At 42.4% G+C, this 18,855-nt stretch overlaps 1 protein-coding gene across 1 annotated transcript in view; it reads right to left on the reverse strand.

Annotated features, from left to right (window-relative positions):
* igsf11 (immunoglobulin superfamily member 11) overlaps window positions 1–18,436 on the reverse strand; it is a 171,368-nt gene extending 152,932 nt beyond the window's left edge. Inside the window, exon 1 of the mRNA XM_078408685.1 lies at window positions 18,201–18,436. Within this exon, the coding sequence (XP_078264811.1) occupies window positions 18,201–18,264 (64 nt within the window). The 5' untranslated portion in view covers window positions 18,265–18,436. The remainder of the gene's footprint in view (window positions 1–18,200) is intronic.
* Window positions 18,437–18,855: the final 419 nt, after the last annotated feature.

Here is an 18,855-nt window from a genome sequence, read left to right on the forward strand (position 1 = left end):
TGCCCGACCCGCTGAGTCACTCCAGCACTGTGAAATGTCACCCATCTATGTTCTCCAGAGACACTGCCTGACTCACCGAGCCACTCCAGCACCCCGCAAAACGTCATCCATCCATGCCCTCCAGAGATGCTGCCTGATCCGTTGAGTTACTCCAGCACTCTGTGAAACGTCACCTATCCATGTTCTCCAGAGATGCTGCCTGACCCGCTGAGTTATTCCTGCACTCTGAAATGTCATCTATCCATGTTCTCCAGAGATGCTGCCTGACCCACTGAGTGACTCCAGCACTCTGTGAAACTTCACCTATCCATGTTTATACATGGTCCCCCCATTTCAGGGCACAACAATGTTTGGGACACATGACTTCACAGTCGTTTGTAATTGCTCAGGTGTTTTTAATTGCCTCCTTAATACAGGTATAAGAGAGCTCTCAGCACCTAGTCTTTCCTCCAGTCTTTCCATCACATTTGGAAGCTTTTATTGCTGTTTAGCAACATGAGGACCAAAGTTGTGCCAATGAAATTTGCCTTTACTTACAATGTGTTGTAACGTATGTTTTTCTTACATAACGCGCGTCGCGTTGCCCACTCAGATGGATGCAGTATTCATATCATATCATATATATTCAGCGCGGAAACAGGCCTTTTCGGCCCACCAAGTCCGCGCCGCCCAGCGATCCCCGCACACTAACACTATTAACACTATCCTACACACACTAGGGACAATTGTTTTAAACATTTACCCAGCCAATTAACCTACATACCTGTACGTCTTTGGAGTGTGGGAGGAAACCGAAGATCTCGGAGAAAACCCACGCAGGTCACGGGGAGAACGTACAAACTCCTTACAGTGCAGCACCCGTAGTCAGGATCGAACCTGAGTCTCCGGCGCTGCATTCGCTGTAAAGCAGCAACTCTACCGCTGCGCTACCGTCTACGACATGATCAGGTGAATGAAGTGGAAACGGTGTTTGCAATTTTATTGTTCCATGTGGTATTCATAAACATAGAAAGGAATAAGAAATACGTGCACTTACTGTGCCAACCAGGTCACGCGACAACCATGACACAAAATGTATTTGTGTTTTCTGATGCCATTTTTGGAAACTTGCCATCAAAATGCTATCTTTTCTTATATTTTTTGTTGATAGTCATGAACCCAATAAAGTGCTTGTCAACTTTTTTGAAGGAATTTGAAATTTGACCCCCTTTGTCACATTATTGGAAAAAAGCACATATAAAACATAGCACAGTACAGCACAACAAAAGGCCCTCCAGACCACTATATCTGTGCTGAACATAACATCTATTAAAATGCCATTTGCTATTTTAATAGATGGCCAACACCATCACATAACCCACATCCCTCAATTCCCTCATATCCATATGCCTATCCAAGTAAGTCTTTAAAATGCCTCTAACGTATCTGCTTCAACCACCACCCCAGGGGCATGGTTCATGCATGTGCCACTGTGTGTAAAAAAAAAAAAACTTGCCCCAAAACTTGTTTTTTTAAACATTGCCCCTCTCACCTCAAAGGTGTAACACAAGTTTCACTTGGAACACCAGGGGTGTCAAACTCATTTTAGGTCATGGGCCGGAATAGGCAAAATGCGACTTCATGCGGGCCGGATCAGTTGTGCACGCGCAAACGCACGCACTACTGCTCCCACAGCTTTCGTTGCCTTCGTTTTTTCAACTTGCTCTCATGTGTCTCAGTCTCTGCTATAACTACAAAGTGTTTCACTTTACGAATTTAGTTTCTTATGAAGATTGCCTAGCAAGCATTACTTTTATGATTGGAATCTAGGCCGCAGATAGAGTGGATGTGGAAATAATGTTTCTAGTACTAGGAGAGTCTCGGACCAGAGGTCACAGCATCAGAATAAAAAGTCATACATTCAAAATGGAGATGAGGAGGAATGGGTGGTGAATCTGTGGAAGGGCAAGACATTGGGTATTTTTGAGGCAGAGATTGATCAATCTTGATTAGGTTACAGGGAGAAAGAAGAAAATAGAATGTGGTTGAGAGAGAAAACAGATCAGCCATGGTTGAATGGCAAAGTAGACGATGGGCTAAATGGCCTAATTCTGTTCCCGTCTTATAGTCTTCCTACAGTGTTTATGTTTTGCCCACAATGGGCTGGCTGGGTGGTGAGCAGCCAAACAGTAGCTACCTGGCATGGAGAAAGATGATCTGTCCATCATCTCACCATCGCTCCCCATCCTTCTCCTTATCTTTCTTCCTTCCCCTCATATCCTCTCCTCACCTCTCATGTCCTTCTCTACCCTCACCTGTCCTCTCCCTTTCCTCAGCCTATCCCTTCTCTCATCCCCACTTCCTTCCTTCCAACAACTCCCCCACTCCCCTCCCTTACTTCATCCTCTCTCTTTCCTTAACTTGTCCCTAAATCCCCTCCCTTCCCTCATCCCTAAGCACAATTCCTTCTCTCATCTGCTCCCTTCCTCACCCCCACCCTCCTTACTTCCCTTTTATACCACCTACTCCCCCACTCTCCTCCCACGACACCCTTCTCTTCCCTTCCTCATCCCTAAAAACCCTCCCTTCCCCCATCTGCTCCCCCTCCCCTCCCTTTACCACCACCTTCTCCCTTCTCTTCCCGCATAACTACCAGCACGTCTTCACATCCCACCTGACCTTAACCCAAACCCAGAGCCCCCACCCTGGAGAGCAGCTCAGATTTTGGACCGCTGGCTGCGGCCCCATTCACGGTGCGGCAACTTCCCACCAGCCTCTATCCACGCACTCACCTGGGTCTCAGGTGTATGGTGGTGGTCTCTGTGGCGGCAGCCCAGGCACTTCCCGGTGTCCACAACAACACTGAGACGACCCCCCCCACCTTCCCCAGCGCTGGCCCCATCCCGCCCATGTCACCGCATGGCCGGATATGGGCGTAGCTTCCACTCACCCCCGGGAGCTGGGGAGTGGGGAGGTGACAACTGCAGATCAGACTTGCATCTTCCTTCTGCGCAAAAATTGATTTTCCCCAAATCATCCCGCGGGCCAGATTGGAACCCTTCGCGGGCCGGATGTTTTAGCTGATTAAACTCTATCTGCCATTTCTCTGCCCATTTCTGCACCCCACTGTTTACTTTGACAGCTTTGCTCGCAGTCTGCGACCTCTGATCTTGATATCATCTGCAAACTTACTAACCAACGCATGTACGTTCACATCCAAATCATTTATATACATCACAAACTGTAGCTCCAATGCATGCTCCCTTTAGTCTTAGGAGATGCAGCTTGGAAACAGGCCTTTCTTCTCACGAGTCCATGCCGACCAGCGATCACCCCATGCACTAGCACAATCCTACACACTCGGAACAATTTACAATTAACGAAAGCCAATAAATCAATAAACCCGTACATCGTTGGAGTGTGGGAGGAAACTGGAGCACCCGGGGAAAACCCATGTAGTCACAGGGAGAACATACAATTCCGTACAGACAGCCCCCATGGTCAGGTTTGAACCCAGGTCTCGGCGCTGTAAGGCAGCAACTCTACCACTCTCTGTGAGCTAGAATCCGAAACAATACAAGGACCCTCGAGTTCACCAAGCCAAGCCGTCATTAACACGAGGTCTCGACATGCAGTGGAAGCCCGAGAGACTTATTGTTTTATTGTTGTTTTGTAGCTGATTTAATAGACTTTTCATCTTTAATTTTACATGATCGGTGATTTCTTCGTACTGATCTGAATCGTGGAAACCCGTTTGGATCATTACATAGAATCAATGGTCTCCGAGCACAATATGCACTCCCACCTCAAGTTCTTTCTCTGGAGCTCAGAATTGCAACTATGCAGCAGGTTGACCACAGGGATTTAGAGCGTAGCCATTTTCTCTGGACAAGATTAGTATCAGGAACAAAGATCACCAAAAAAATGCAAAATTCAGCACCTGACTCAAGACATTCCTACATTTGTCTGCCACTTTTCATTGCAGAAAGAAAGATGGAAATCAACCAGCACCTGCCCCCAGTGAAACTACATGCCATTGACTGACAAGGGTGGAATGAAAAGCATGTTTTGACTAATGGTGCAAATTAAATCCCATTGTTAATGAGTTCAGTTATATTAACTGATTGACAGTCTCTCGGTCCCAGATACAAAAATATAAAACGATCCACATCTCAAACTGGAGATAATGTGATACATTCGGATACGAATACACAATCCGAACATCCCATACCATGCATACTCTCTGTCACGATGGGCATCAAGATCAATCATACACTTATCCAAGGAGGAAACTAAATATTTCAAAATAATTTCTCTGACTGGTATATCCGCCTCACTGCAATGTACAGTAACCCAATGCGTTCTAAATATAAGCTAACTGGTTTCCCCATTTCACATCAGGACACACTAAAACAGCTCTCGGCCCAGCTGTCGAATACTTTCATGGTCAAAAAATAGATCCGTAAGCTAAGAAACGGTGCTCAGAGTCCCAGGCACCACCAGGGCATCATTCACAGAAAATGGTGTCTTCCATTTGTTAAAAAGGACTGACTTTAAAGTAACTTTACCAATGAAGTAAATAAGCTTAGTTATCAAATTAATAAAACAAAATTCGACTCATTAAATAAAAGCTTCAAGTGATCAACAATCTATGTGGAGATTCATAGGGGGGGGGGGGGGGGGAGGGAGCATGAATGCAGGAGCACGAGAGAACACGACGATAGTCACTGACTTTTTGAGGCAGCATTTCCTGTAGATTCCTTTGATGGTGGGGAGGTCAGTACCCGTGATCGACCAGGAAAAATGTCCACCACTTTCCACAGCTTCCTTCATTTCTGGGTGTCCGAGTTGCTAAACCAGGCTATGATGCAACCAATCAATATGCTCTATATCACACACCTGTAAAGGTTTGATGAAGTATTCAGTGGCGTGCCGAATCTCCTCAATATTCCAAGGAAGCGGCGGTGTAGATGTAGGATGGAGACCAGGACAACCACGCAGGCAGTGTACGGTGCGTCCAAGTACATCACAAACTCTGACTGCTGCTCAGCTCAACTCAGGAGAAGATGATCATTACACTGGAGAGTACACAGCCAAAAACCTGACACGTGGCTTGGCTTGGACAAGGAACAGTCATCAATAAAGCTCCAATTGCTGGGGGTTCAAAAGTAAGGAGTGCAGACAGATATTTCTGCTTAATTGTAGTCTATGATAGTATCTAACCTCCCAAATGCAAAGTTGAAGGATGTTACTGAGTGGCTACAACAAACTCAGAGCAAGGAGTGAGAGAGAATAGCTGGAGAACATAATTCATGCTGAGTCTAGGTACCCGCTGAATTACTCCAGCATATTGTGATACCTATAATTCATGCTGATTTTTAGATTTAGATTTAGAGATACAGCACGGAAACAGGCCCTTCGGCCCACCGGGTCCGCGCCATCCAGCGATCCCCGCACATTAACACTATCCTACACGCACTAGGGACAATTTTTACATTTGCCCAGCCAATTAACCTACATACCTGTACGTCTTTGGAGTGTGGGAGGAAACCGAAGATCTCGGAGAAAACCCACGCAGGTCACGGGGAGAATGTACAAACTCCGTACAGACGGCGCCCGTAGTAAGGATCGAACCTGAGTCTCCGGCGCTGCATTCGCTGTAAGGCAGCAACTCTACCGCTGCGCCACCGTGCCGCCCTGACATCAGCATAATGGAAAGAAAGAGAGAAGGACAGGGACCTGCTAACAGAGTTTAAAGGAGAAAGATTAAAAAGCAGTTTCTCCATAGGTGAAAGACTCTGGTGTATCACAGTGGTGTACCATACAGAGCAACATGAAAATGGAACAGATGAATGTGGGGCTGCAGAAACGGTGCAGGAGGACACCCCCTCAAGCACTGGGACCGGTTCAGAGATGAATGAACCAGCAAAAGACAGGTTACAGGACTACCAAAGTGGGGGCAACATAACGTTTTGGGGAGGGGCAAGCGTGGAAGAAGGAAAGAGATTCAACCAATTTAAATGGGAATGGGAAATCAATATACAACCTTAAAAACAATGAGAAACAATGTACATAAAATGGCACAGTGCTGGAGTAACTCACCAGGTCAGGCAGCATCTTTGGAGAACATGGATAGGTGACTTTTCAGGTCAGGACCGAGCATGTCAGGAGGTAGCATCTCTGTAAAATTGATTGACGCACGTGGGCCTTTCAGGGTCCTGACCTGAAATGTCACCTGTCCACGTTCTCTAGAGATACTGCCTCACCTGCTGAGTTACTCAAGCACTTTGTACATTAACCAGCATCCGCAGTTCCTCATTTCTACATAATGTTCAGAAAAGATTGGACTAGATGGATAACACGAGTAAAGAAATAGGACAGTATTTGCTGGGAGCAGACTGAAGGCAAACAGAATCCAAGAGCTGAGTGCATTTGCATTTCCAGACAGTATATTTGCAACATTTATAATTTTGCACCAACTAATGAAACAAGAAAGATCTGCATTATCACTTTTCAAAATGCGATGGCATTGAAAGCTATTTTTAGTTTCAAACGGCATGCAAGGTTGAATTATGTACCGATGAAAGGCTGCGAAAGAGAGCAGAGCAGGTCCTATTTTGCACATTTATGAGGCTAATGAAATGGATGCCTACAGTTAGTGACTGCAGCAGACACCGTGTCAATACAGAAGAACCGATTAGAAAGGTTGAAGAAGAGAAATAAATAGTAAAGCAAACTCAAGAGTGGTCGTATTGGATTTTGGCGACTGCTCGTGTGGGGAACAGAATGGAGTGGTTGGGAAAACAGCCAGAGGCCAAACCGGAATTAGGCAGTCAAATGCAAACTACAACACTGATTTTATAATGATCACTCATACGAAGTTGTTAACTACAATGAGCAATCCTGATTGTGGTCACTTAGCAAACTGGTTCTGCATATTACTACAGTGTCCATGAATCAGAGGAAAACTGTTTTATGCCTACAGATAATGTCAATTGTTACTGTCACACGTGAAAAACATTTTGACAGCAAAATGAAGCAAGCAATAATAGCGAGTTCTTCAACTCAAAATGATGGCAGCACGGTGGGCCAGCGGTAGAGTTGCTGTTTTACAGTGCCAGAGACCCGGGATTGATCCTGACTACGGGTGCCGTCTGTACGTTCTCCTTGTCACCACGCGGGTTTACTCCGAGTGCTCCGGTTTCCTCCTACACTCCAAAGGCATACAAGTCTGTAGGTTAATTGGCTTTAGTAAAGATTGTAAATTGTCCATAGTGTGTAGGATAGTGCTAGTGTACGGGGATTGCCGGTCGGCACAGACAAGTTGGGGCAACCGGGCTGTTTCCGCGCTGTAATTTTAAACTAAACTAAACCTTAAAAACCTGTGTGTATAGTAAATAAATACTGGAACAGTTGCACAATTTGATGCAGTAACACTCCAGCAAGCATATTCATTAGTTTTCACTGATGTAGAAAATCTCCAACATGACCAAAAAGACTAACCCTTCTCCTGAACCAAGGAGGCTTCTTATCTGAAGCATTAAACTATTAGCACATTAATACTCCCGTCACTGGGGCAGAACCTTGATTAGGAAATATTTATTTCACCTGCTCTGGTGGGTTCAGAGCAGAATCTAATCACTGGAATGGCTCACAGTGCAAGACCTGCAAATTTAGCAAAGCTCCGATCACTCACAAGATTTTAATTCTTGATATCCATTTCTCTAGTTTAGTATAAGAAAATAACTGCAGATGCTGGTACAAATCGAAGGTATTTATTCACAAAATGCTGGAGTAACTCAGCAGGTCAGACAGCATCTCGGGAGAGAAGGAATGGGTGACTTTTCGGTTCGAGACCCTTCTTCAGACTGATGTCAGGGGGGCAGGACAAAGGAAGGATATAGGTGGAGACAGGAAGATAGAGGGAGATCTGGGAAGGAAGAGGGGAAGAGAGGAACTATCTAAAGTTGGAGAAGTCGATGATCATACCACTGGGCTGCAAACTGCCCAGGCGAAATATGAGGTGCTGTTCCTCCAATTTCCGGTGGGCCTCACTATGGCACTGGAGGAGGCCCATGACAGAAAGGTCATGAGGGGGCCCATGACAGAAAGGTCTAGTTTAGTTTAATTTGGTTTAGAGATACAACCCGTAAACAGGTCCTTCGGCCCACAGAGTCCGCACCGATCAGCGATCAACCCGTACATTAGCACTATCCTCCACACTCAGAACAATTTACAATTTTTTAGCAAAGCCAAATTAAGCTAGAAACCTGTCCGTCTTTGGAGCGTGGGAGAAAACCGGAGCAAACGGAGAAAAACCTATGCGTTCATGGGGAGAATGTACAAATTCCATACAGACAGCACCAGTAGTCAGGATAAAGCCCAGGTCTCTGGCACTGTAATGCAACAACTCTACTGCTGCGCCACTCTGCTGCCCAAATTAAACAAAAGTTGCATTTTCCATTTATGTCAAAGTCCGAACATGAATTTTTCAGACATTTGCAGCTGGACTTGTTTGGAAATTTAGGCCGTGGAAGCTGATGCAAAAGCAGCAAGAAATCTTCATCACGGCAGATCATTTGCCTTTTAATATGTCTGCCGCATCCTCTTGAATACAGTTTCCCAACAGGCATTTGTTCAATTATCATTCAATTCGGAAACTATCACGTTGCCAAAAAATATAGCAAAATGAATTGCAGCAGTTCAAAATGGGTAGAGGAGAAATGGATACCAAAGCTAATCTTTTCACACCATTACAGCACAATTGTAATTTAGAAGTGAGTTAGAGGTTCTAGACTTGTGCAAGGTATGGAACCGTACGATTTTGCTAACATGCGAAATTATGACTACTTCTTACTGGGGTGTGGATTAAACATGTGGCAAGACATGACCATTAGTGACCCAATGGTTCCTAATAAACTCCTGGAATGGGGTCCATTGAATCTCCAATAACAGAGACATGACAGAGAACACAAATGTGCAAGGTGCTAATACCATTTTGCACGAGTCAATTGCAATGGTACCTAGATCTTGGAAAGCGTTTTTATGACTCAAGAAAGCCTACAGACTTAACGGGCAAAAGCAGGCCCATTACCCAAGGTCGGGCTAATGCGTCTGCATTTGCCAATTAAATACCAAAGGCCAAAGACTCGTTCTACATGAGCTCCAATTGAAACTGGTAAACCTGATGGAATCATGGATCAGATGCCAAAGCGTGCTTTCCCACAAATATTCATAGCTTAAGGGGGTGGTCTTTTCTCACGTACCCAGACTGACGCTTGCTTTGCAGGGTAAAGAGTTAAGAATTGGAATATTGGTACAATATACAGGTATTAAGTTATACACCAGAAGCCAGATATCCATGTGCATTATATGCAGCTGATGGCCACACAGGTCTGCATGCTGGTGGCATAGAAGGCCTGAAATTCAGAAAAGAAGTGGAGTTGGCTGAAGATGCTTATAGTGCAATGCGTCTGTAGTTTATGGCGCCACTGAATTAAGGGAGGCCTGCACCCGATCAAACCTTAGAGCTATCTTGCTCTTTCTTGTTGCCCCGGGAGAAAATAATGAAACAGTTTGCTTTTACAAACATCTCATCAGTAAACTGAAATACTACTGATGTTGCTAACTCCCCCAGGGGCTCCCTCAAAGCAGCAAACCTGCAGCTACAATTCAGCGCTTTTATTGTGCGCCTTCTGCCCAGTTTACAGTGCATGTCAAAAGCTGGCAGAAAGCTTATAAAACAAATGTACAAGACTCGTTTGAAAGGTGCTCGAGACTGTTGCACTAACTCCACTCATTATGGTTCGAACATCAACCATTCCACTGAGCTTGTTCGAGTTGTAAATTACATTTGTGCCAAAGGAAAACAAATATGCATATTTAGTGAGACAAAGGCCAGATAGACGGCAAGGCATTAAAATGGATGAGGTCCTTTTAATTTTCGATTCATAGTTCACAATGCACTGTTATAATTTAGTCCCACTCAAATCTCACTCTGGGTTCACTTTCACCCAAAGATCCCAACATATCAGCTTTCTTCCACAGAAAAAAAAAGTGTTCCCCAATTGGCAAAAACCCACATTTATTGTTGCTTCAAAAGGAGACCACTTGATGTTCAATAAACTGCAGCTATTGCACTGTGGAAATAAGGAACTGCAGATGCTGGTTTATACAAAAGAATGCAAAATGCTGGAGCAAAAGCAAGCCAGGCAGCATCTCTGGAGAGGGGAGACCCTCTCTCACTGCTCCCCCTCTGAGCATCTCTGGAGAGCATGGATAGTTGAGGCTTCGGGTCGGAACCCTTCTTCTGACTGATTGTTGGGGGGGGGAAGAAAGGAGAGGCAGGACAGATCGTGGCAGGTAAATGATCATAGAGGAGGGGAGCAGCTGAAATCTCAGAGGGGGAGCAGCAAAGAAGCGTCTCACAGAACTCCCAATGGAGAGAGGACGAGAACCTCTTCAAACTGGAGATTGCACTAACTGTTTAAAGACGGGCAATAAAATTTTCATTAAAGAAAATCTTTACACTGTGGGATTTAAGCGATTCCCATTATTCGGGTCGTGCTCTATGAAGAACAGCCTATTTTCTGACTGATTAAATTCCATGCCTCATCAAGTTCACACGTTAAAGCAGACTATTTTGGCCTGTCTTCATCATTAACTCTTCATACACTTCTAACCAGATAATATCTCTCCTTTCTCCCCAATTTAGCCAAGGCATGAAATTCCATTAACACTCAATTCTAGGCATCTGAAAACTATTCTAAATTTTAACAATGCAGCAGACATATTTAATAGATAGCAGTTAGCTATAAATAATGGTTTCATTCTTTCGCGAGGGAATCTAATAAATCACAATCAGTGGCCTAACTACATCGGCGATCCAAGCAACTAGGCAAATTCTAGGCATTCAAATAAAAACAACAGGGTTGGATAAGCCATAAATGAGGAGATTCAGAAACTCCACACACTCGCCTTTTCATCTCTGGCCATTGTCCAACAATTTGCAGATCCAAACAAAAACCCTCTCCTGTGTTCACCTATTACCGACCATGTTTGCCCCTCATCTTTTGCAGCTTTCTCTCCCACGCTACCCCTCTTTCTCCTCCTGCAATCGATGTGAAAGAAGGGCCCCGACCCAAAGCATCACCAATCCATACCACCAATCCATACTGCCTGATCCACTGAGTAACTCCAGCATTTTGTGTCTTTCTTTGGTAGAAACCTGCACCTGCAGTTCCTTGTTACGAGATGCAGAACTTTTTCTTGCTGCCAAAGTCCAAGCAGCAAAACCTTTATTTTCTAAAGCGTTAAGTGAAAAAGCATCCCATATGTAATAGAGGACCATCTCCTCTTTGCTGGCTCACGAAAACTCTGAATAAAAGCAGACTCACCCTGTATCAATCTCTGCCCAGTAGTCTAGTATTCCCAATTCACAACCATCACCCAATGTGGTGCTGTGACATCAACATGACAATTTTATTGATAAAAGCCAAATAATCAATGAATATGGGGATCTAAATATTACACAAGCAATAATCAGAAGTTTCTCTGTTGTTTTGGAAAGTGCAAAGAAAGAGAGTTTACATTAGCTTCTATTTGTACTCATAATATAAAGTGTCCCTGGTGTTGGGTGATGAACTATTTCTTCCCAATTTCACTCTACAGACAACATATATTTGAGAAATAAATTGCATTTTGTGTCACACAATGCTCACCAATACAAGATAACAATGATTTTTAAACACGTGGAGCTGCATGGCTCTTGTGAAAGATGCATGATTGACAAGCAAAGTTACTCAAGCAATTAATGTTTGGCAATTAATATTCCCTCTTCTGCAGGGCCTTTAAGTTTGAGTTCACCCAAACAAACTACATTCAGAACACCAAGACTGTCTCACCATTTGAACTGAACAGGAATTTGCCAAACAAACACTGTGATTCCATATATTTGGACAGGTACATGCAGAGAGAAGGTTTACAGGAATATGGACCAAACAAGGCCAAATGGGCCAAGCTCAGATGGGAATCCAGGTTGCCATGAATGATTTAGGCCGAAAGGCCTGTTTCATTGCTGGAAAACCCTATAATTCTTTGATTTTCATATAATAAAAATATAGAACATAGAACAGTACAGCACAGGAACGGGCACATCAGGTGCCAAACATTATGCCACATTAAATTTATCTTATCTCCCTGCACATGATCCATATCCCTCTGTCACTTGCACTTCCATGTGCCTCTCCAAAAGCTTCTTAAATGCCACTACCGTATCTGCTTCCACCACCACCCCAACAATATGTTGCAGGCACCCACCACTCTCTGTGTAAAATTAAACTTACCCCCCACATCTCCATTAAACTTTCCCCCTCTCACCTTATAGCTGTGCCCTCTAGTGTTGGACATTTCCAAACTGGGAAAAAGGTTCTGACTTTTACTCCAAGTATGCCTCTCATAATTTAAGATAAATATAATATCCATATAATGTATATATTATATTAATTTATATATTATATAGATATCATGCATCTGTGCCTTTGTGATTGCAAAGAGTAGAAACATAGAAACATAGAAAATAGGTGCAGGAGTAGGCCATTCGGCCCTTCGAGCCTGCACCGCCATTCAATATGATCATGGCTGATCATCCAGCTCAGTAACCTGTACCTGCCTTCTCTCCATACCCCCTGATCCCTTTAGCCACAAGGGCCACATCTAACTCCCTCTTAAATATAGCCAATGAACCGTATAACATTACCTTAAAATGGAACATCCTTTAAATATTGTTGTAGCTTAAAATGTTAAGAAAATATTAACAGAAATTTTCTACAGACAACAGAAGGCCTCCTTGTGGTAAATGCTATACATCGTGCAACAATTCCTGGCCACAGATTATTTCCTCACGAATATTTTACAAGCAAATAGAAATATTTGAAAACAACTGTTTTGTTTATTCTATTTCTTTCGCTAGTATATGCGCATGAACAGTAAGCGCAGGAACTAGCCCTTTAGGCCACAATGTCCCTTCCAAACATGTGGCCAACTTAAGCAAATCCCTTCTGCCTGCGTGTGCTCAATATCCATTTCTTGCATATGAACATAAATTCTTAAAACGTAATCGTACCTGTTTAATCAACCGTGCAACAGAAACAACTTCCTTGCAGTCTCGGGTTAACTTGGAAAATAACATTAAACTTTAAAAGATGTGAATGAAGAGTGATTGGACTCGGCATGCTGAAGGACGTTTGCCGGGTGAGGTATCAACAAATCTAAGTGAGTTAGAAGTCAGTCAGAGTCAGGGAAAGCTTGCCAATTTTGAAATCATGTTTGCACAAAAGGAGGATGACTCTCATTGTTGAAAGACAGTCATTTCAGTGAATGAAACAAAAAACCTCCATGTACTAAAACATCTTTTACTGTACTGTAGACAACTGTATTTGGACTGTAGTCAAGTTCAGACTGATGAAACAAAGACATTAACAAAGCAATGAGATATTCTCAGCCCACCCCAACACAATCAGTAATGTGCCCTACTGTATAACTTTTAAAAAACAATCAAGATTCAGATAGACCATCATCTCCTACAGAAGTATTCATTCAAGGTTGTAATTGTGTAATTAAAGAAAACAATATTCAGCATTTAGCTTTCAAACCAATGCAGTTTCACAGTTGAAAGAAACTGTCTAGTGTTAAAATATTTTCTGTCCCTTGTACAGTACAAGGATAAACATCTTTAAAAAGGTAGAACGTTAGAAATCACTTTTCATATTAGAAATCACATTACAAATCACTTAAAATCACTTTCCTAAACCACCAGGTTCAGGAAAAGCTACTTTCCTACAAATATCAGGTTTGTGAACCAACCTACACATAAATCCAGCCTCGACAACAGAACACCATAACCTACCTCTTGCACTACCCTGGACTTGTTTTACTAATTATGTTTTTGGACTAATGGCTTCTTTCTTTTAGGATTTTATATAACATATGTATAATGTATCTAAAATTTGATTTTGTGTGTGTGTCCCTGTGAAGCTGGTGCAGGGCATATTTTTCATTGCACCTCTACCTCACCGTACTTGTGACAATATGATGATAAACTTGAACTTAAACTTGATAAGAAAATATCTTAAGCTCGTTACTTCAAATGTATTTGATGTCAATTGGCATAGTCATACAGTGTAGCAACAGGCCTTTCGGCCCAATTTCCCCACGCCGACCAACATGCCCCATCTACACTAGTCCCATTGGCCAGCGTTTGGCCCATATCCCCCTAAACCTACCCTATCCATGTCCCTGTCCAATTGTCTTTTAAATATTGTGATGGTGCCTGCCTCAACCTCCTCCTCCGGCAGCTTGTTCCATATACCTTCCATCCTTTGTGTTAAAAAGTTGCCCCTCAGGTTCCTGTTAAATCTTTTCCCACTCACCTTAAACCTATGTCCTTGACCTATGACCTTAAACCTATGTTCTTGATTTCCCCTAATCTGGACAAAAGACTCTGCATTTACCTAATCTATCCCACTCATGATCTTATACACTTCTATAAGATCATCAGTTAGATCACCATAAGATTTTTATCATTAGCTATGGGAATAAAAGTGTCAGAGAAGTGAAGCAGAGATATCTTCACCAAAGACTAAAATTAATGGTGGAACAAACTCTGCGATAGAACAACCTTTTCCTATGTTGCTATGACCTCTCACTGTACTATACAAATTCTAAAGTTAGTCTTACCTGAACCTTTATGGTTTTGAAAGTATAATAAGGGCAAACCCAAAACATTTATGTATAGCCCATCACAGCAAATATTATTCAAAGTAAGTTTTCTGATAAAACCATGGAAAGGGAAAAAATATTCTAGTTTGCACACTACTTATTCTACAAATTGTCAGAAATGTTTGCTATTCATGTGATGAATCGAGAAGCCATGCAAATGTTACAAATTCTTCAGAACACCCCCCACAAGATGCTTGATCTTGACATTGATAGTCTAGAAAAATCGTAACCAGAAATAGAAAAAGTAAAATCCAAATTGTGAGTGACAGTAAAATCCAAATTGTGAGTGATTCCAGTATTTATCTGCAATTTGGATGGAAATCAGGACATGAACCAGTGCAATGCGTGAGAAAAGGTCAGTTTAGCACCCAAAAAAAATCCATTAAAAATAACATAGTTTGATCAATACAACTGATTATGGGTTTATTACAAAAGAAATTACATTTTTAGTTAGAGTATCTAATTCATTGCCTGCCATAACCCATTTAAAACAAACAAAAATAAATTTTAGGACACTTTTACAAAATTAAATATACTGAGGAATAATAATTGCAGAGCAGTTGGAAGTTGCAGGGAAATCAGGGAGCCTGCATGAACTCAATGGGCAATATGGACTTTATTCACGACTTCCTCTCTCCTTAAAAAAAGTTGCACTGGATGCATTTTGCACTTCAATTCTATAACCTTTTGGACTGATTTTCTGGCCAATGAGCTGAAATGCCAACAATTTTGCAGTTTTTCTCATCTGTCCCATCGCACATTGAAACATAACCATTTAAAAAGTAAAATATTTTAAATTATTTGTAAAATATATTCAACTCATGAAATATAAATGTATTAGAAAATCAGGCTTAAAAAACCCCTATCATCTTTTAAGAGAAGGATTTATTTTTAAATTGCAGATGCTGGAAACCTGAAATAAAAGCAGCATTCAGCAGGTCAGGCAGCCTCTATGGAAATAGAAACAATGTCAACATTTTAGGGCCAAGATGCTTTGTTGAGGCATTCGAGCTAAATTGTTAACTCCATTCATCCACTGCTATGGAAACTCGGGTTACATTTCCATAGATGCTGCCTGACCCGCTGAGTGTTTCCAGTACTTTTTGGCTCAGTAAAGCATTTAAATGAACGGGGCCATATACACAAGACATCTATCATGATCAGTGTAAAACTGAAGGGCCAGGTATAGGGTGTATCCACCCTACACTTCAGGACTTTGTGGGGCGTTTGCTTGATTCAGTGCTGTCCGATGGTGGAGCGGGAGGTTAGATCCAGTATCATCTGACAGAGTGCTTTACATACTAACGTGCCACAGTCCATAGCAGTAGCTGAATGGAACATGCTGAAACAAGCACTCTTGCTAGCCAGCAGTCCCAGGCTTCAGTGTAAAGCAGCCCACTCTTCCACCCAAACTGTTGCACATGGATCCCATAAAATTATCGGCCAAACTAGACTTGTCAATTTAATTTAACTCATTTGTACGACTGATACCTTCTGTCATTTTTTGTACTACCCTTCTTATATTTATCTCAAACTTGATCATTTATACATCACCCAACGCGACGATTATTATCAGGGTATCTAAAAATAATCTCAGTCTACCCTGTCCTTTATTATTCCATCTGTACTGAGCTAAGCATATTTCACACAATTGTTTATCTCTTCCTTTATTAAGTAGGGATAAGCCAATCATTTTTTCCATCTATTTTGTACATCTTTTCTTAAAGCTAATATTTTCTTCCGTTTGATCATTCTGCTCTCAGGAATGGCTATTGGAATAAGTACATTTATTCATTTGTGCCGGCTATTAACCTGCTTTATCGCAAATGCTTTGTACGTTCCGATGAAGCACTTTCATTTAACAATTCCACCCCCTCCCCCAACATGGCCTTATTAGTCAGCACTCTAATGACCACTGTTGATCACGCTGTGACAGAAGAAGGGTCTCGACCCGAAACGTCACCCATTCCTTCTCTCCTAGATGCTGCCTGACCTGTTGAGTTACTCCAGCATTTTGTGAAATAAATACACTGTGACAGAAGTTCACTTTCTGTCACTGAATCTACAGATTAATAAATATGGTAGTAACTGTTTTATTCACAAAATGCTGGAGTAACTCAGCAGGTCAGGCAGCATCTCGGGAGAGAAGGAATGGGTGACGTTTCGGGTCGAGACCCTTCTTCAGACTGAAGTTACTCCAGCATTTTGTGAATAAATCGATTTGTACCAGCATCTGCAGTTATTTTCTTATATATATGGTAGTAACTGTGTTGTGTGCTCCACTGCAAAAGTGCAACACACTGTCTCCATGAAATCAAACATTTAATGCACCTGACCTAGTAATTTTTTCTCCTTCTCTCAAGCCTGCTCCATTTTTATCTAAATCACCACTTTGCTCCACAGACCTGCAGTCACATTACTGAATATTACAAAACGACATCATCTAAGTTATGTCGAAACACATCATTCAGATCCAATGTCACAACTACGAAGTTTGAAGACAGTTGTTTATTTGCCAAAGAAAAAAGTGAAACATTTTACTGGCCCTACAAGATAGTATGTCAGACTTCTGCAAAATCTGAAAGATGTTTACTGAAATTGAGTGAAACTTTGGATCATCAACAACTCTAAATTAGTGCAAGCTCCTCTGACACTACTTTGGTGTAATAAAATAATACCATTCTTTCATATGCTCATTGTTTAATTCACTTTCTACTGTCCTTTTATTATCAACATTTCAAAAGTTAGCTCCACAAGATTGTTTTCCTCTCCACGCTTGTGTCAGCTACTGGAATGAAGCAAAATTAAGTCAATGGGAAATTCCAAGAATGAACAGTAGATTGCAATTGAAAATTACTGACAAACAGAATCCCGGCAGATCGTTTGTTTCTCAATTAACTTCTTTATTTGGCCAAATTCCCTAAGTATCAGTCGCAACGTTGTTTTCTTTGCAAACAAATTAAACAATCTTGCAAATTGCGGGCACCTTGTCATTGCATGCAGTTTGCATTGAATTGTCGTTGAATCTAAGCCATAATCTTGTACTAATCCTGCAAAATTTGTTGACTGATGGCGCTCCAGATAGGATTCACACCTCGCCCCAGCGATGAACAGGCACCCAGACCAGGAGCTCAGTCCTGTCCATGTTACCTTCCCTGGTCACACACTGGCCCAGCTGGGAACACAAGTGATATTCCCCCAACTAGAAACAAACATGAAGCAAATAACAGCCACACACAGTTCAAATTGTTGCTTTCATTTTTTATTTTTTTTAAAGTGGGTCAATTAAATAACCAGAAGTATCCTGAAGCAACATTTCACTTGCACTCACTGTTTTTGTCAACTTTGGCTGCTCGACACTTCTATCGAGTCAGTAAATAATTTTAAAGTCTTGAGAGATTGCATTTTTTTTGTAAACAAACAAAACATCTAGTCTTGCTTACCTTGAAAGCAAAGTGTGCAGAGGCAGGCAAAGCACAACTTCCAATCAGCCCGTTTCAGCACCATCTCAGGACAGGGCAGGGCGACTGAGAAGCACAAGAAGTGAAGGAGGGCTCAAGCAGCCCCTGGACAAGTAGCAGAGTGGGTGCACTGAGGGGTGGGGGGGCGCAAGGTGCTGCGCTTTCCCGGGCTTGCTCACAGTTAATTCCGCAACGTTGCAACCATTTGCTCGGCTGGCTTTGCACAGCAGACCCCGGCGCTGCCTTTGATTGTCGTTGATTGACACTCGCCCGCCCCCTCACAGTCAGCGCCCTCTAGGAATCAAAACAGGCATTGGGTGCAACTTTGCTAAATGCACTGTAATGTGCTTTGCAGGGTTGGGAGAGGTTTGGGTTTATTCAGCAATGCTGAAAACTTTATTCTGCAACACTGCATTCAACCCTTTGATTCTTCCCAGAATTTTCAAGTTGAGAAAATACAACAAAAAAAGTACCAGGACACTGGACCTTAATGGTGAAAGTAAGAAACTGTATATCTCCTTGAGCCAAGATCAGACTCTTTAGAGACTTGAGGCTTGGATGGCTGCCAAGCTGGGTGACTCTCTGAGTGCTGTCCCAGAAGAGGATCTATGGTACTCATGATTTGATGGGACAGCAA

Source organism: Rhinoraja longicauda, chromosome 12 (genome assembly GCF_053455715.1).
Source record: "Rhinoraja longicauda isolate Sanriku21f chromosome 12, sRhiLon1.1, whole genome shotgun sequence".
In the NCBI taxonomy this organism is placed as follows: Eukaryota; Metazoa; Chordata; class Chondrichthyes; order Rajiformes; family Arhynchobatidae; genus Rhinoraja; species Rhinoraja longicauda.